We start from the raw sequence: 19851 nt of genomic DNA, 5'->3' as shown, positions 1-19851 counted from the left end.
ACAAAATAGGTAAACATATTACAGGTAAATGTGCTTTTTGTGGGGTAATAGAAACCGTTGAACATGTAATATTAAAATGTCGGAAATATAATATAGAGAGAATTAAAATGATAAAGAACTTAAATGGTAATAATAAAGAAAAAAACAGGATAAATTGGATATTAGGATTAAGAGAAGGTAGTAATCAAAGAATATGAATGGAATATATAGTAGAAACAGGATTAAATAAACGAATTTGATAGTTAAATAAATAAATAAATAACGCAAAGGAATAGGGGAACACACAAGCTGGGTTTTTTGGCATGTGAGCTGAACACGCAGCAGCCAGAAATACAGCTTGGGTGAGCCCGAAATAAAATTAACAATTAAAAAATAAATAAATAAAATATGAATAGAGGCGGGACTATCATCCATGTATGATTAGAAACAGTTGGTGGCGGTATGTGCCTATGGTGCGGAATACGCCAAAAAATTCCAAAGAAGAAGAAGAAGAAGAGGCAGCACGCGATTAGCTGCTGGCTGGGCAGAGGTCACGTCCGCGTTAGCGCTGACGTTGTCCAAAGGAGGAAAATGGCGATGGGTTGCTTGTCAATGAGGGACACCGCGACTCCTGCAACATTAACCTGCAAAAGACGGCGTGCTACAATGGTTCCCACGCTGTCTGGCGGATTCAGCAGAAGCACTCTGCTTGTTTTATCCGTGGCATTAATGTTGCAGGTAGTTTTAGGAGACGGAAAGACACTCGTTCTGCTGGATAATCCCAACATCAGAGACACTCATTCAATCTTCTTCCGCAGTTTAGCAGGTGAGCGACACGTTATCTGATATTGAACTATTTAAACCCTTCGAAATATTACACTAGCACCTGAAAATATGTTTAGTATGTTCGCGTAAATGCTATATGAGTAGAAGATGCATTTTGAGTCTATGTGAATCTGGTTGAATAATTGCACCAACATACATGTACAGACAACGAAAGGTATTGCACGTTTCTTTTTAAGTATTTAACCCACAACTACATTCTTGTTCTCAGATCGTGGGTTTGACCTTACCTTCAAAACTGCTGATGATCCTGGTCTCTCTTTGATCAAGTACGGCCAGTTCCTCTACGACCATCTCATCATTTTCTCTCCATCGGTGGAAGGTGAGTCCTGTTATAGTGAACCTAGATTTTATGTCATGCTGCCATTTTTATGTTTGAATATCCACGTTTGCATGTTTCCAATTGAACAGATTTTGGGGGCAGCATCAATGTAGAGACCATTACAGCCTTCATTGACGGTGGAGGAAATGTTCTTGTTGCTGCCAGCTCTGATATTGGTGAGTGTAGTATTTGTTTTGCATAAGTGCACACGTATTGGTCTGTTGACAGCAGTAATCTTTTTAACACTATGCCTTTGACTTTGGCAGGTGACCCTCTGAGAGAGCTAGGCAGTGAATGTGGGATTGAATTTGATGAGGAGAAAACTGCTGTCATTGACCACCATAACTATGACGCTTCTGATCCTGGTGAGGTCAGTAATGGATGGAGAAAAAAATACAGCTTAGAGCAATTTTTGATATGAAAGATTACATTTTCAAAGTCGACATGACATTAAAATTGATCCTGTATTTACTTACTTAATGTTGCAATGTTAATGCAAGTATCAACAAATCCTTTTTTTCCAGATTGTTATGTGCAAGAGAAGTAGATTATTGTAAAAGAATGCAGATCTGATTGCAAGCTTTTGGTAGATTGTAAGAAAGGGGCAGGATTTAAGCAGATGAAATTATTACAGAATTCGACCATCTGTCTGTATTAAAAATCATGAGCTCAAATATACTTTTAAAAATAAAACATTTCCATGAATTAATTGTTTAGAAAGATGTCTTTGAAATCCTGAAATATAATAATTTGCATTCCCTCTAAAATGTCACCTAGGCTCTTTGGCTTTGTTAACCAATAGTCACTTGTTTAGCCATTGTTTTAGGCTGTTGTTGAAGATCATGCACCCTTTTTAAACTAGATAATGCACTCATTTTGTTGCCAGTTATCCTTAATTTTTTTTGTCATGATTTACTCACCTTCTTGTTGTTCCAAACCTGTCTTGAGTTTGTTTCTTCTGTCGAACACAAAAGATATTTTGAAGAATTTTGGTAACCATTGACTTCCATAGTATAGAAAAAAATATTATTGAATATATAAAAATATTATTTTGTTACCGACATTCTTCAAAATATCTTCATTGTGTTCAACAGAAGAAAGACTCGTTTTTAGCTGAACTGTCCCTTTAATGTAAATAAGATTAAAGAAAGAAGAGCAAATAACAGTAGATGAACTTGACCTCCTGAATTGCCATTTCATGTTGAATCCATATTGTGTGTTTTACATTCTAAAGCCTATGTTTTTAAAACATATTGTTTGTTCATCATAATTTCAATTGATCAAATCATTGTTTGAAGCTTGGTCATGCGTTTTTATTTTTATTTTTTTACAGCACACCCTGATTGTTGCAGATCCAGAGAATCTTCTTAAAGCCCCGACTATAGTTGGCAAGCCCACTGATAAACCAGTCCTGTTCAAAGGTGTTGGGTAAGTGGTTTTGATACCCTGGTCTATGCTTATTCTGAAAATGTAACTGTTCAAGTTATGAGTTGCCTTTCTTTTTTTTCAGCTCCCTCTAAAATGTCACCTAGGCTCTTTGGCTTTGTTAACCAATAGTCACTTGTTTAGCCATTGTTTTAGGCTGTTGTTGAAGATCATGCACCCTTTTTAAACTAGATAATGCACTCATTTTGTTGCCAGTTATCCTTAATTTTTTTTGTCATGATTTACTCACCTTCTTGTTGTTCCAAACCTGTCTTGAGTTTGTTTCTTCTGTCGAACACAAAAGATATTTTGAAGAATTTTGGTAACCATTGACTTCCATAGTATAGAAAAAAATATTATTGAATATATAAAAATATTATTTTGTTACCGACATTCTTCAAAATATCTTCATTGTGTTCAACAGAAGAAAGACTCGTTTTTAGCTGAACTGTCCCTTTAATGTAAATAAGATTAAAGAAAGAAGAGCAAATAACAGTAGATGAACTTGACCTCCTGAATTGCCATTTCATGTTGAATCCATATTGTGTGTTTTACATTCTAAAGCCTATGTTTTTAAAACATATTGTTTGTTCATCATAATTTCAATTGATCAAATCATTGTTTGAAGCTTGGTCATGCGTTTTTATTTTTATTTTTTTACAGCACACCCTGATTGTTGCAGATCCAGAGAATCTTCTTAAAGCCCCGACTATAGTTGGCAAGCCCACTGATAAACCAGTCCTGTTCAAAGGTGTTGGGTAAGTGGTTTTGATGCCCTGGTCTATGCTTATTCTGAAAATGTAACTGTTCAAGTTATGAGTTGCCTTTCTTTTTTTCAGCATGGTGGCTGATCCAGATAACTCTCTGGTGCTGGACATTCTCACAGGATCCTCCACCTCTTACTCCTACTTCCCTGATCGCCCCATCACGCAGGTAAATATTTCATAGCTTTCAATGTTCTTTTTTTGTTAAATTCATTTGCATTCAACTCGATCTCTTTTTTTGCTTTCCAGTATCCTCATGCAGTTGGAAAGAACACCCTCCTGATCGCCGGTCTGCAGGCAAGAAACAATGCACGTGTGGTTTTCAGCGGGTCACTGCACTTCTTCAGTGATGCTTTCTTCAACTCCCCTGTGCAGAAGGCCACCCCTGGTTCAACGAGGTCTGTTATTTTACATTACTCTATATTCATATTATTATATATTAAAAATACATTTTGGTATTAGGTTGAAATCATGTGTATTCTTTTGTGTTTGATTAACTGTGAAGTTCAGGCCGTTAACGAAACTAACTGTGACATGATGAAAGATATATTCTCTATTTGTTTAGAGGTTGTTTGATGCATGATGTGTATATTCTTAGGTATGAACAGACTGGTAACCAGGAGCTGGCTGAGGCCCTGTCCCGCTGGGTGTTTAAGGAGGCTGGTGTTCTTAGGGTTGGGGCTGTTACCCATCATCCAGTTGGAGAGAGCACTCCCCCTGCTGCCTACACCATCACTGACCTTGTGGTGAGGCATGGCATATATTATTTATATAGGCATTATAGTTCATTTAACAGTTAACACGTGATTTGTGACTGAGAAGCAGGCAAATTCTGAAGAATGTCTTGGTTAGTTTTTTTTGCCATTTAACATTCACTTTCAAAGAAGCATGGTATGCTCCAAGAAACAAAGCAGTTTGGCTTACTGCTCCTGCTTGGATTGTCCTTACAGGAATACAGCATTGTGATTGAGTTGTTGTCTGGTGGAAAGTGGGTGCCTTTTGATGGAGATGACATTCAGCTGGAGTTTGTCAGAATTGATCCATTTGTTAGGACCTACCTCCAGAAAAATGGTATGTTATTATTATAATCAGCATAAGTTCATGCATGCTGATTACTGTTCAAAAGTTTAGGGTCACAGATATTTTTTTTTTTTTAAAGAAATCAATTTTTTAAGGATAAGGATATTGGGACACTGAAGAGTAATGACTGCTGAAAACTCAGATTTTTGATCACATAATGTTTTATGAATATAGTAAAATATAAAAAGTTATTTTAAATTGTAATATTTCACAATGTTATTCTTTGCTGTATTTTTGATCAAATAAATGCAGCCTTAGTGAGTTTTAAAAAAGTTTAAAAATTTAGAATGGTAGTGTTTGTTAATGATGTATGCCATTAAAAACGTGACTGCTGGTTGTTTAGGTGGAAAATACAGTGTACAGTTCAAGCTTCCAGATGTATATGGAGTTTTTCAGTTCAAAGTTGACTACAACAGACTTGGCTACACACACCTGTACTCCTCAACCCAGGTGAAATTCAAAATTCATTGTAAAACTTGCTCTTGCTCCAAAATGTCCTTGATATTTACTGATTCTTTTGTTATTCCACAGGTTTCTGTCCGCCCCTTGCAGCATACCCAATATGAGCGCTTCATCCCCTCTGCCTTTCCATATTATGCCAGTGCCTTCTCTATGATGGCAGGACTCTTTGTTTTCAGTGTCGTCTTTCTACATATGAGAGAAAAAGAGAAGTCTGATTAAAATGAGAATCAGTGAAGAGGAGTACAAGAAAATGTAAAAAAAAAAAAAGCTGATGGGCTTCGGACCTCTGGCAGTCATGATGAATAGAGATCTGAAATTTGTTGGTATGGGCTTGTTTTGGTGAGTTGGAGGGTGTGCCATTACAATTAAAAGCAACACTTGCACATTTTTTGAAGGGGGTTTGGGTAGTCTAACAAAAGATATGTTTTTGTTTTCTGGTTTACCATTTGTTAATTTAAAGTGATTTGGGGCACACTTCATGTTTTATTTGTACAAAAGGCAACTTGAATTGGTTTTATGATACAACATGCACTGATGCTTTGGCTCTTGCTATGAAAAGTTTGTTTTGAAAATGACCATTTGTAAAAAGAGGAATGGATGCTCACAATGTGGTTAATACACCTGAAGATAGTAAAGTTTTAACATTCCAACACTAAATCTTTTGTCCTCTGTTTTTCAATTGCATCAGATTTTATGATGGGCTTAGCAGTTATGAATAGTTTATACAGAACCTCATCTCTCAAATGTAAACTACATGGGCAAGTTTATAATTTTTTTATTTGTGCATTTTCAGTTACTGAATACATGGGATAGAAATAGTATGAATGTGTGACAATAGAGCCAACACTTTACAATGTGTGCATATATAACACACACACACAGAAGTGCATTATTATTTTAAACATTACTTTGATATAAACTACAGTTCAAACGTTTTGGGTCAGTAACGTGTATATATATATATTTATATATGTGACCCTGGACCACAAATCCAGTCTTAAGTCGCTGGGGTATATTTGTAGCAATAGCCAAAAATACATTGTATGGGTCAAAATTAAAGATGTTTCTTTTATGCCAAAAATCATTAGTATATTAAGTAAAGATCATGTTCCATGAAGATATTTTGTAAATTTCCTACCGTAAATATATCAAAACTTAATTTTTGATTAATATTATGCATTGCTAAGGACTTCATTTGGATAACTTTAAAGGTGATTTTCTCAGTATTTTGATTTTTTTGCACCCTCAGATTCCAGATTTTCAAATAGTTGTATCTCGGCCAAATATTGTCCTATCCTAACAAACCATACATCAATGGAAAGTTTATTTATTCAGCAAAAATTTACACTTAAGACTGGTTTTGTGGTCCAGGGTCACATATATTTATTTATATATATTTGACTTTTATCTTACTGACCCCAAACTTTTGAACAGAAGTGTACATAATTTGCACCCTTTTTCCTACTGTATACAGTGTAAATTTAGTATATCAAGTTCACCGTCACGTGTTATTTGCAAGAGCAATTTTCTTCAGTTTTTTGTTATCCAAATTATTAAAAAAATCTTTGCATGCTTTATGAAAGACAAGGACTGAAGTAAAAAAATCTAGATAATCCTGCCTCGGATAAAGGTCTAGGACAGACAGATTTCTTGGAGGCTAACTGTTAAATGTAGATTTAATTTCAAATAGTCATTACATCTATATATATATTTTTATTGTATTTAAAAAATTTTTATCAACGCAATAAGTAACTTTCAAGACTGATTTTTTTTTCATTCGATTCGTTCAAAACAGACGTGAGAATACGCGCTCGACGAATAACGTAGAATTAAACCGACAACCAGTTGTAGTCCTTACGTAGCGACTTGCTAGCAACTTGTTTTTTGTTGTTGTTGTTGTTTTTTAACAAACAGCTGTTTCAAAAATAACATTTGATGTGTGATTGTGTGTAATTTACGTTGTAGAACAAAACTTGAAAGTCTCCTCGAGTAATGTTAACCACAGAGCTTATGGCAGAAACCCGTGGCGGGTTGGCCTACAAATTGACGTCATCACTGAACAGCTCGTGGCCTGTGAACACAAGCGCGAGTCGACAGCGCGCGTCAGCTGACATCCGCGGAGAGAGCAGCCAGACATGGATCAACTCAAAGTCAAAGACAGGATCCTCGAAAACATCTCTCTCTCCGTCAAGAAGGTAAGAGTCCTCTATACATGCAGCGAGGATAAATACAGACCTTCTCTAGTTCATAATTTGAAGGATAGTTTGAGGTTTTCGTGGTTTACGCTATCAAAATAGTTGGGCCTCCCACCTCCTGCTGTGCTTTGAAGACAAACGCCTTGACATCTTAAGAAATAACATCCAGTGTTTCCTTATAAGTCAAGATTTAATAAATACCAGGTTAGACAGAGAGCTGTCAGTGCACTATATTGAGTTATTCTAGGTTATATTGTGCACCTATAGCGTATTAATACCTGTTTATCAGTAAAATAATATAAAAAGAAAAAGTCATTTTAGGCATGAGTCAAGTAAACACCGTTTACTGCATCATGGACACGTCAAACAGTGACATGATGCACCCGTAAGCAAGTCCTGTTATCAAACGAGATCCTATTAATAGGGCAAACAGAGCTTGCTACTTATTTTATGGGGCCATCCCAGGACATCCTGTCTTTTGTATGCAGTAACTTACTGAATCTTTGCTGTTTGCAACGTCAGAATGTTTGTGCTTTCTTTCTTTCTTGGTCTGTCTTTTGCTGCTGTGTTATTCTGAATATTAGCAACTTGCACACCCTGAAGTCGTTTGACTTAATCATTCAGATTTTAGCCTGTCAGGTGCTTGGCATTAGTACGTTCTCATGGTTTTATGATGGACTTATACACCAATGAGCTCTGCTTTCATCAGTGAATCACAGAACTGTGAATTCTGAAAATGCATTTCTCATCAGAGGTTGTTCATCTAGAATGAAAAGGATTGCTTGGAATGTCATGACTGTGTGCATGTCAGAAATTTACCAGACATTTTTCTTTCACATTCAAGTGATTGTTTTTTTTTTTTTAAACATTTTTTAACATTTAATCCGCAGTTGCAGAGTTACTTTGCCGCCTGTGAGGATGAGACGCCAGCCATCAGGAATCACGACCGGGTTCTTCAGCGGTTGTGTGAACACCTGGATCATGCTCTGCTTTATGGGTTAGACAAATTGCACCAGAGCATTTCAAAACCGAAACTCTTTTTAAGTAGACATTTGTAGGCTCACCGAACTTCTCTTTTCTCTACATCTCGAAGGCTGCAGGACATCTCATCGGGTTATTGGGTACTCGTATTACACTTCACACGACGAGAGGCTGTCCAACAGATAGATGAGCTCCAGCACATAGCTACCAATCTTGGCCGAAGTAAGATCAAACCTTTACCACCTATGATGACTTGTTGATGTGCTTTATAATTGTTGAAAAGTACAGAACCATTCAAAAGTTTGGAGATGGTAAGATTTGTAATGTTACAAAAATGTATATTTCAAAAGTGCTGTTCTTTTGAACTTTCCATTTATCAAAGAATACTGAAAAATTGTTTCACAGTTTCAGCAAAAATATTAAGCAGCACAACTGTTTTCAATATTGATAATAAGAATTGTTTATTGTGCAGCAAATCAGCATATTAGAATGATTTCTGAAGGATCATGTGACACTGAAGACTGGAGTAATGGCTGCTGATGAAAATTCAGCCTTGTCATCATAGGAACAAAATAATAAAATTAAAATTAATGAAATCGAAATCATCGTAATTATGTAATTATTTCACAATGTGACTGTTTTTACTCTGGTCTAAATGGTGACCATAAGAGACTTCTTTCAAAACATTAAAACATCTTACTGTCCCCAAACGTTTGAAATGTAAATATGAAGTATTTGCAGATATATTCAGATGTTGAATATTGTGGCACTGTGTGGACATTGTTTCATGTAGTTAACTATGACTGCTATGTTGTTGTTCCACAGGTCGTTCCTGGCTTTACTTGGCACTCAGTGAAAGTTCTTTAGAAAGCTACCTCCGACTTTTTCAAGAGAATCAAGGACTGCTCCAGAAATACTATTACAAGTGAGTGACTTTGAAATAATATTATTGTCCTTCTGTGGTTTCAGACCACAGATGAAAGCTTCCTTTCAGCAGTCATCTGATTTTGTGATGTGTGAACGCTGTTTCCGCCTTTACAGAAATGCACTGGTTTGCAGTCATGACCATCTCACTCTGTTTCTTACACTTGTCTCTGGGCTGGAGTTCATTCGCTTTGACCTCGAACTGGTATGACTCTTCATTGATTTCTCCTGTCTAGAATTAGACAGGCTTTTCCACTGTATGTCCTAGACCTGATGTGTCTCATACAGTTTAGTGCCAAACAACTGACTTCTCTTTACAAGCTGTAGAAAGTATATCATTAAGGTGCTCTGACTGGTCAAAAAGTTTTGTTTTAGTCAATCTTGCCTTCAGTAGTTCATTTTAAATAGCCCTGCAATGTGACAAATTAATTAAAAAATATTTACAAATAAGTATGAATATTCCATGTTGTCTCTCAATGTAAGGCATTAATTAATGACTATGTTTGTATAATAATTATAAAATAACTAGCAAAACTATTTCAAATAGTTTTAGATGGAGTATTGAATGCCATATACACTTACCAAACATATTTATATCAACTACTCACTTATAATGTCAAAATTCTGCTTTTCCCTTACTACATTTTGTACTGTTCTATATCTTCCATGACTGAAGATTTCAATATTTCCACTGCCTAGTGCCTAATTCTTAATCTTTTAATTGGTGACAGGACGAGCCATATCTGGATGTCGCTCCTTACATGCCAGAATACTACAAACCCCAGAATCTGTTGGATTTTGAGGAGAGGTTGCCAAGCTCTGATAGCCTGTCTCTGCACTCTTTCACATCCCTTACCTCCACTAACCTTGAGTGGGACGACAGTGCTATTGCCCCATCCAGTGAAGGTGAGCTGCTTGGCTTCAATTCACCATTTTTTTTCTCTACCTCTCTCTGTCTGTTACTTATTTTCACACTTTTGGATATTATCTTTCACTTTTATTCTTTCTTTTACAAGTTGGCTTATTTAAATATAATTGATTATTCTGTACCAAGATGACGGTAATCTTTGTTAAATATTGTTTATCTAAAAGATGAGGGAACTGAGTGTTCAGAAATCTCAGTGACCTTTCATGATCACACATTAATGCTTTCATTTCATTCAGTGACACATTTCACAGCTCATTATGTCCCAGTGTCTCTTTTCGTTCCTCATATGCCAAGTTTCACATTCACTTTATATCTCTTTCAGTTTCTGTTCTTCTTTCATTCACTTCATCATTCTTTCCTGCCTATTGATGAATCTTATTTCTCCTTTTTTAGATTATGATTTTGGTGACATCTTCCCTGTGTTGCAGTCATTGCCAAGTGCAGACTGGGAAGGTGGGACATGGTTATTTCCCCCTTACCCAATCTAACATTCGCAACCCCAACCAATCCATTAGTACAATTTAACCTACTAACCAGCACTGCATGGTCATTTCACTCTGTGCATGTTTGTTTAATGCACAGAAGCTGTTATAGGCAGTGTGCTTTTGATGATTTCATAGATGGGTTACTGGTGACCATGGCCTGTATTAGACTAAACAGAACCAAACCCTCTGCTGATGGGATGATACTAAAACATACACAGTGCCTGATGCAGCTGGAACTTGCTGTTTGTTGTCAGATTATGTTTCCTGCCATTGCACCTGTGGCAGTGTGTGGCAGCTGGTTTGCATGTTAGCTGCTTCCAAAGCTTTACATTCTGTGGCAAATATTCTTAAAGGGGTCATATGATGCGATTTTAAATTTTTCCTTTCTCTTTGAAGTGTTACAAGCTCTTGGTGCATAAAGAAGATCTGTAAAGTTGCAAAGACTAAAGTCTCAAATCCAAAGAGATATTCTTTATAAAAGTTAAGAGTCAGCCACACCTACCTAAAACGGCTCGTTCTAACAAGCTGTAGTATTGTTGCTGCCGCCATGTCGTGAAGACGCTGTGTGCTTCGTTGTGAAAGCGAAACTACTTTGTTTGGCCTTTCAAAAGAGGACGATATCCGCTTCGTCATGCCTAGAGCTGATCCGTGCTGGTCGCTGAGGAAATACATCAACTTCGCGCTGTGGATCGCCGGATCGGCTTTCACAGAGAATGTACAGTACAGGAGAAACGATAATGTACAGTATGTGGAAAATGTGTTTTTTGAACCTTAAACCGCATAAACATTTCATTACACCAAATACACAAAATAATGTTCTTTTTAGCAACATCATACGACCCCTTTAATTTATTGATTATGAAATGCTGACCATAATAATCAAATTGGAGTCTTTTCAATATAGACATTTTTTTATTTTTTGCTTGAATGATATTAAATTATTCTTTGTAGGTTTGACAAAAGTAATGTTTTAACTTTTGAGATTAATGTTATTTAATTCAGATACAACACTTACAGTATTTAATGAAGCAGTTATTATGTTTAATTTTCTTTCTAAAAAATGGTCAGAACCATTGCAAGAGCACATGCTTCTGTCATCAATACTACAGTATTGTCACTATACTGCTTAAAGGTTTGGGCTCACTAAGATTTGTTTAAAAGAAAATTTTATTCAGCAAAAATGTATTAAATTGATTAATAGTGACAATAAAGATATTCATAATGTTACAAAAGGTTCTAATTTAAATAAATGCTGTTGTTTTGAACTTCATTAATGAATAAGGAAATAAAAAATAAATAGATTGCCCTGTTTGTGATTATTTGTCAGAATTTCAGATACATAAAAGAATGAGATGGAAGTAGCTAGAAGGCTAAGTTTGTGTTGCAAAACAGCTTATGTGTGTTGTATGTCTCTGAATCATTTTTCATGATTCAGTATCAGCCTAATACTCCTACAATGAGCTCCTAATACCTGCATGTCTCTGGTGTTTTCCCTTCTTGCTCTCGTTTTCTGACAGAGGGAGACTTGACAGATCCAGTCAGTGGGCCCCGCTCCTCTTTAGGATCGGACCCTCAGACTGTTGTCAGCGACTGCATTGTATTGAGGGCCGCTGCAGGCACCATCAGGACCACATCTCTGTCACAAAGCCCTACGTTTCGGCACAATCCCTTCATTGAGGACTCAGACACTAACACTTCAGCTGACGTCACCCCAGTGCACATGGCTAGCCGTCATGCTTCCAAAACAGGAGAAGATGCTGAGATCACCAACACTGAGCTGGAAGTCATTAGGTGTGTCTTGAGCATTAGATCTAATGGTCTAGGATTGTAGTAGCATATCAGTCACACATTATTAGTTGAAATGGTGAAGTGCATAATTTGTGTGTGTGTGTGTTACAATACTTCTCTTTCAGTTTATAGGTCAACTTCTCAAAGACTAAATGCTGGCATTTTCAAAAAAACAAAAAAACAACAAGAAGCAGTTTGAGATGTCAGTTTGTAGCTCAACCAGTGGTGTGAGCTTGTCTAAACCAATTAAATCTGTAATACTTGGAAAAAGCCATCTGCTAGCATTCCCTTTTATCTTTATGGCAGTTTCATGGGTAGCACATCCTGGAGGAAGTCTAGTTTATGGTTTAAGAGCCCTCCAAAACAAACAGTCAATGGCAAAACATCTTTACATTACAAAACATTTAATACATTTTTTTAAAGCAACATACAAAATTGTAAATATATTTTATTTAATCAGAATGAACGGATACTTTTGAATGGCCATCAATGGAAAAATACTTTTGCAATACTATTTGGTCCCTCTAGTCCCTCTATGACCCACTTGACCTTCCAGCTCCACTTAAATATAATGTTCTTGTTTATTATTTCACAATGACATAATGCTACATAGTTTTAACATTAGGTATATTAATTTATTTTTCTGTTTGGTTTTCCTTTGTTGTGCTACAGAATGGCAAGGCGCAGAAGACCTGGTAAGAAACGAAGGGGAAGAGGGTTGACAGACTCTGTGAGCAGCGAGCAGAATGTCACCTCTCCAGACACCGCTGACACTGAGGAATGCCTTCAGATTGTAGTTGAGAGAGACATTGTAGTAGACAATATTAATATGGACTGTCGGGGTCCTATGGAGGGGCCAATTGGTCCTGGCTCAGAGTCTGTGAGGAATGGGAGACAAAAAGGAGAAGATGAAGACCCGGAGGCAGGGCTGAGGCTCCCTGAAATGACGGACACTTCTATGGACAGTGTGGGCGAACCCCTCCGTGACATCATGGACAGACTGAACGGTTCTTTGGATGGGGAAAGCTGGCAGCGAAGTGAAGGTGAGGAGGAAGAGGATGGAACTCGCACTAGTCACGATGGACTCCCCCATCAGCGGCCCTTTCGAGAGGACTCGGGCGGTGAACCTCCAGACCCAAGCCGTAGCTTCCTGCAGGCCCCCCTGCCACCTGCGGACTTCTACTGCTTTACCTCCCAGAGTCCAGACCTTGCTGCCTCGTGTGGTGGGCACAATGACTCTGCAGGGAATGGCGAGTCGCAGGATGTTCCTGTTGGCGATGAAGATGAGGGAAAAGCAGAAACACCAGCTGCAGGGCAGGATCCCTCCATCCCCATAGAGACATCAGCTGAGGAGGAACAGAGTAAAGAAGAAGAAAAGCAGGAGGAAGATAAAGACCACACAATACAGAGCTCTCATGCTGCAGAGTTTAAGTGAGATTGTAAACTGATTGTAATCAGTGACTAATTAGGTTTGGAATAGCTCTATTGACGCAATATGTGATTTATTAAGAGGTTAAGGTATTTGTTTTTTTGTTTGTTGTACAGGGTGGATAACAATCACCTTCTGCTGCTCATGATTCACGTTTTCAGGGAGAATGAAGAACAGCTCTTTAAGGTGAAACTCTGCTTGATTTAACATAACTGAATGGATAACTTTGTATTTACAGTTTTACATGGTGTCCATGCTGCAGCATACCCATTTACTAATTTTACCCATTTATCGTACCATTTTATGACCCAATCACTGAAACCACATTCAGAGGTGATCAGAAGTGACCACATCGCTTTTGTAGTTCAGATCCTGATGTATTCCTGACAACATTGAAAGTCTGCCTACTGTTCCAAAACAAATGCTGTACTTATTTTGAACTATTTTTAATGCAAGTCAGATGGGAAAATCAAAAGAGGTCACATACTGATTTTTTTTTAATGTTTGGGGTCTGCAAGATTTTTTAAAAATATTTTTGAAAGTGTCTTGTGCTCACTAAGGATGCATTTATTTGATCAAAAATACAGTAAAAAACTAATATTGTGAAATATGTATTATTACAATATAAAATAATTGTCTATTTTAATACATTTTAAAATTTAATTTATTCCTGTGATGGCAAAGCTGAATTTTCAGCAGCCATAACTCCAGTCTTCAGTGTCACATGATCCTTCAGAAATCATTCTAATATGCTGATTTGGTGCTCAAGAAGCATTTCTTATTATTATCAATGTTGAAAACAGTTGTGCTGCTTAATATTTTGATGGAAACCGTGAAACTTTTTTTCTCAGGATTCATTGATGATCAAATAATTATTTATTTGAAATAGAGCCCTTTTGTAACGTTGTCAATGTCTTTACTGTCACTTTTCATGAATTTAATGCATCCTATCTAAAAAAAAGTAAAAAATAAAAACAAATAAAAATCTTACTGACCCTAAACCAGGGATAATCAAATCTGGCCCACGAGATCCACTTTCCTGCAGAGTTTAGCTTTAACCCTAATGAAGCACACCTGAGCATGCTAACCAATGTCTTCAGGATCATTAGAAAATCATAGGTAGGGGAGTTTTATCAGGGTTGGAGCTAAACTCTGCAGCGCATTGGCCCTCCAGGTCATGATTTGAGGAACCTTGCCCTAAACATTTCAGTTATCCTGTGCATATACAAGCTCTGGTTCCAGGAATGTGGTTGGGAACCCCTATTGTAAACCAGTGTTACCTAATGATTGGTTTGCAGTTTTACATTTAATTTCAGATGGTGAGGATGAGCACAGGCCACATGGAAGGAGATTTGCAGCCTCTGTATCTGCTGTTGACGGACTGCTACATTTACCTCTTGCGAAAAGGTACCTTTAACCTTTAAACCTTTAAACAAACCTTTAGTGGAAGAGCAGGACATTGTTATATGTCTACAAAAACGCTTGTTTTCATTTGTTGTTGTGTCCCATTGATTTTCAGGGGCAGCAGAGAAGCCTTATAAGGTTGAGGAGGCGGTATCTTATAACGAGCTGGACTACATCTCTGTGAGTAAACAACCTGAAGCCTAAATGATCAGTTTGACTTGCTGCAGAGAGATTAAAGCCTTTGTTTGTGCTTTAGGTGGGACTTCACCAGCAGACTATCACTCTAGTGTGCACTAACAGAAGACGGCAGTTCCTTTTGGACACAGCCGACTCATCTCTGACTGTGTAAGTTTTTTAAATTAAAGGGTATCCCCATGAAGTTGATTAGTATGCATGTCTTTGAAGAGGATTTGTTCATGCTCTCTCCCCAGATGGTTCCTGACAGTGCTGAAAGCAGCCTTGGAAAAGGGCTGTAGGGAGCCTCTCTACCCCTCTGTTCTCACTGACGCCACCATGGAGAAACTTGCTCTTTCTAAGTTTGTATGCCAAGAGACTCACTGTGAGGTAAATGGGGGAGATCTATTACCCTAAATAATTCACAAGAGTCTGGCAGACAGTGGCTCACTTTGATAATCTTAGTACTTCATGCGGACTCTTTCTAAAATGCATTTACAATTAAAACATTTACATTGATTATACAGTTTAGACCAGTGGTTCTCAACCAGGGGGCCTCAGCAAACTTCCAAGGGGGATGCAGGATGACTTAAAATGATTACAATTAATAGATTATTATTAATAAAATTGATATTTATATAGTTAATACATTAAAATAATTATAAAAGTATAATTATAATTAAATAATTGTGAATATTTATTTGTTTATCGCCCTCAATAAGTATTGTTTCTTTTTTCCTGTTTTTTCTGTTTACTAATAAACTAATTCACAACAAGCAGCTTTGTAATAATTATAGCACATTTTTTGGACTAATAATATGATTTTAAAGTAGGCACAGTGCTTGCAGGATTATTATTCTTATACAATATATTAACCCTTTTATGCATAAATTATGAATTTATTATATCAAAGAGAAAAAAATAATTTGGCATCTCACACTAAACTTTATACAAAATGTCTCCAAAAAAAAAAAGTTTCTGTTCAATAAACCTGTTTTTGAAACAGACATTACAAAAGTACTTGGTGCATCGAGTAGTCAATTAAATGCACATGCTAGGACTTGTGTTATTGACATTATTGACATTGTGCTGTGTTTGTGTAGTTACCTGAGATGAGCATCCGCCTGTATTCTCTGGTTCACTGGGAGGACCCAATGGATGCAGCAGTGGCTTCACCAACATCTCCGTTCGGCTCCAGAGAATCCAGTAGCACTAAAGAGGGGGCACTGTTGTACCGGGCTGGGAGCACTTATTTGGGGAAGGAAGTGTGGAAAAGCTGTTACTTGGTTCTCAGGTATAAAAGGGTTTGGTGCTTTAAGCTATTCAACAGTGTTTCAGCAAGCTGTTCGTGTGTCCTGAATCTAAATGTACTGTTCACTTGGCAGCAACGGCATCCTGTATCAGTATGCAGAGAGAACAGATGTTACACCTTTGATGTCTGTGACCATGGGGTAAGCTGTTGTTCCAGTTCATAGTTTACACTCTTAGCAATGTAAAATAAATGTTCTTTTCAATATGAAAGATGCCCACTTATAAACATTTACTGTATATTTGCATGTGATTGTGTTTGTTATAGGGGAGGGCACTGTGGAGGCTGTAGGCGTTCAAACAGCTTAGAGAAGCCTCATGCTTTTCAAGTGATTCTGACTGAACATCCTCCATTAGTGCTCAGTGCAGAAAACGAACTGGAAATGGCCGACTGGATGCAGCTGCTCTGCCAGTCTGTCTCTAAAGGGGTAAGCTGCAATCATGCACACATTAACCTTTTTTTTTTTACTGGATGCATTTCTGCTAGTTCTTGCAAAACAAGATCTCTACAGTTTTTGGGTAGTGTGACTAAATGCACAGTTTCAGATTTTCCATTAAAATCTACTATATTTTTCTGAGCTGGTGGCGTGTGAGCAAAATGTGGCAGTGTGCATTTTAAATGCTTTTAGAGTCGCCACATGAAAATGTGTTGTTCCTCATTAGTTCCAGACATGCCAACATTTGCATTTTATGAATGAAATACACTATACAGCATTTAAATTCTGAACAACTTTTAAAACCGTAACAAACGGCATTATGAGTACCCGTCATACACTACGTGATTTTTTTGTCAAATCTGTCAACTCAAATCTGCAGACTGGCTCTGACTAGTATTGACTCTTCTGGACTGTAAAGTGGGGCAAAAATCTGAGCAAAATTTGTCTAGTGTATTCCAGCCTATAGTGGATGCTGTAGATATTGTTTTCTTAGTATAGCCTGTCCAGAATTAATCAGAATGTTCCTCAGATTCCCCAGATGTTGACCACTATTCTTTATTTTTGTTTCTCAGATTATTCCACAGGGAGTAGCTCCTGCACCCTGTATTCCATGTTGCCTTGTACTCACAGACAGGAAGTTGCTCACATGTCACCAAGATTGCCAGACCAGTTTTTTCCGTTCTCTAGGAGGGGCTGATCTGAACGATGTCACAGCTGTTTGCCTAGAAGAGGATAAAGAATACTGTGTTATTGTAAGAGTTCATTCAGATTGTTGTGTGTCAGATGTCTCTGTGAACAGATGTTTGCTGTTTATAGTTTCACATCTACAAATAAACTCCTCACATTTAGGGTGTTCCTTGGTTTTTTTCTGGAAATGTGTGCTTGTTATTACGAATCACATTAGTTTAATAAATGCAGAAGCTTTACTTGGTGATTGTTTTTTTAAACATGCACTAATCACACTTTCTGTCTGAAGGAATTTGCAGAAGATCGTGCTCAGTTTCTCCCACCCTGGGTTTTGTATTTTAGCGGATGTGAGGAGCGAGATCGGCTACTAGGAGAGTTGAGTAAAGCTTGGGCTGCTGTTTACCAGGTGAAGAAAACACTTTTTATAGCCAGCAAATCATCACTTCTGAATGGCATATGTAGTTTTAAATTTAAGAAAGGAGGCCTTCGTCCTTATGTTTGCTGTACTTCAACTCTGCTCTTATATGCGAAAGATGCTTTTGTTGGACTGTATTCCCATAATGGATTTGTAATAGAACAGTAAAATCTTTTATGTTACAAAAGATTTCTATTACAGATAAATTCTGTTCTTTTGAACTGGCATACAAACTTAGAAAGAGCAAGTTTCTCCATGGTGGCGTCAGTGAGAACAGAGGGGTAGAGAGGCTCCTTACAGCCCTTTTCCAAGGCCACCTTCATCACAGTCAGAAACCAGCTGAGGAGAGAACATGAAAGACATGCATACTAAACAACCTCATGGAGATACACTTTATTTAAAAAAACGTACACAGTCAGAGATGAGTCGGCTGTGTCCAACAGGATCTGCCGTCTTCTGAATTAATCAAATATTACTGGAAAAAAATGTATCTCCAAAATTTTAAGTAGCCCAGCTATCAACATTGATAATAAGAAGTATTTCTTAAGCACCAAATCAGCATATTAGAATGATTTCTGAAAGATGACATGGCACTCAAATTACTGCTAAAAGGCTGCTAAAATTCAGCTTTTCCATCACAGGAATAAATTACTATTTTGTATTTTAATATATTTTAAAATGTATTTAAAATTTAATTTAGAATATTACTGTTTTTACTGTATTTATGAGCAATATATGCAACCTTGGTGAGCGTAAGAAATGTTTTATCAACATTCTTATTAATATTATTTATTTATTTACAGCATGAATTTCTACATATGTGTGTCCAGGTAAGCCTACCGCGTAAGCCAGTTTCAGACCTATCAGTGCAGAAGAGGTGTAGGGAAGCGCTGGAGCTGATGAAGAGTGCATGGCAGAGGAGTGACAGCCTACACCGTGGTCGATCAGAGAGAGAACCATGGTGCTGACGACCTGTCCATCACTACAGTGAGCCCAGGATTAAATAAGACCGCATGGAGAAGTCAGCTCACCAGCAAACCTACTGTTTACGTAGGTACAAGCAGTCACTGTGAGCTCTCCAGACCAGAGACGATATTGAATAACATGGGCTCATATGATATTTATCTACCGGTAATGAGGCCTGACCTTGTTTACACTTGCCTTGCACAAATATTTAAGGAGTTAAGATTAAGGCTTTGGCTTTTACAAGTGGAAGTCTACAACAGGAAATCAAAAAAATGAGATCTAGCAGTTCTCTTCCATTACATGTGATCAGACTATATAGTGTAAATAGTAATAACTCAAAAGCTCCTTTTTTTAATTTTTTGTTTTTATATAAACCTTCCCTCCTTGTATAAAGTCTATGAACAGATACTGTACATCATGCCTGTACTATATAAAGAGGTACAAACTGCTTTGTGAGCACTTGCGAAAGAGAATTTTAGTTATGTATACACCTTTGGTATTAGCTGGCTGCTTTAAGTTAACTATTTGAAAGTATAACAGTTTGCATGGCAGCATGGCACAGACACTCAAAACATACAGAGAGAGAAAAGGGGGGAATTGGTCCGGCTTTCATTTAGATATCTAATATCAGTCAGCACTGCTAACAGTGATGGTACGGTACCAGCATGTAATTGCTGTTGTTATATTGGAATGAAGTCATTTGTTAGGTTCAGATTAGGATCAGGTATTGAAATACTGTAATAAGGGACATACAATTCTAAAATATCATTAGTTGAAGATATTAAGGCTCTTGCAACTGAAATGACAGTTTAGAAGTGAAGGCGTTGGTTACAGGAGAATTGCACGTTCATTTTT

General features: G+C 37.2%; 2 protein-coding genes across 3 annotated transcripts; both read left to right on the top strand.

The window, feature by feature from the left end:
- Positions 1–501: 501 nt before the first annotated feature.
- On the top strand, positions 502–5525 carry LOC107687429 (dolichyl-diphosphooligosaccharide--protein glycosyltransferase 48 kDa subunit-like). The gene is made up of 11 exons (XM_016484775.1): positions 502–805; positions 1034–1144; positions 1234–1320; positions 1411–1514; positions 2478–2572; positions 3409–3502; positions 3583–3731; positions 3932–4079; positions 4284–4404; positions 4757–4863; positions 4945–5525. Exons 1-11 carry the CDS (start codon positions 571–573, stop codon positions 5092–5094), a joined length of 1401 nt encoding a protein of 466 aa, XP_016340261.1. The 5' UTR covers positions 502–570; the 3' UTR covers positions 5095–5525.
- A 1424-nt stretch (positions 5526–6949) lies between these two features.
- LOC107687427 (pleckstrin homology domain-containing family M member 2-like) lies at positions 6950–19851 on the top strand. Of its 2 annotated transcripts, XM_016484771.1 has the most exons (20): positions 6950–7070; positions 7961–8067; positions 8164–8273; positions 8877–8976; positions 9093–9180; positions 9707–9881; positions 10297–10356; positions 11906–12179; positions 12849–13607; positions 13722–13791; positions 14922–15012; positions 15125–15189; positions 15266–15354; positions 15441–15573; positions 16287–16477; positions 16569–16634; positions 16760–16919; positions 17501–17680; positions 17905–18021; positions 18861–19851. In XM_016484771.1, exons 1-20 carry the CDS (start codon positions 7011–7013, stop codon positions 18996–18998), a joined length of 3033 nt encoding a protein of 1010 aa, XP_016340257.1. In that variant the 5' UTR covers positions 6950–7010; the 3' UTR covers positions 18999–19851. The 2 variants fall into 2 exon arrangements, with proteins under 2 accessions (XP_016340257.1, XP_016340258.1); XM_016484772.1 differs by lacking the exon at positions 10297–10356.

The sequence above is a fragment of the Sinocyclocheilus anshuiensis genome, unplaced genomic scaffold (genome assembly GCF_001515605.1).
Source record: "Sinocyclocheilus anshuiensis isolate Anshui unplaced genomic scaffold, SAMN03320099.WGS_v1.1 scaffold1114, whole genome shotgun sequence".
Lineage (NCBI taxonomy): Eukaryota > Metazoa > Chordata > Actinopteri > Cypriniformes > Cyprinidae > Sinocyclocheilus > Sinocyclocheilus anshuiensis.
The sequence above is the reverse complement of the archived record's forward strand: the minus strand, read 5'-3'. Positions and strand labels throughout refer to the sequence as shown.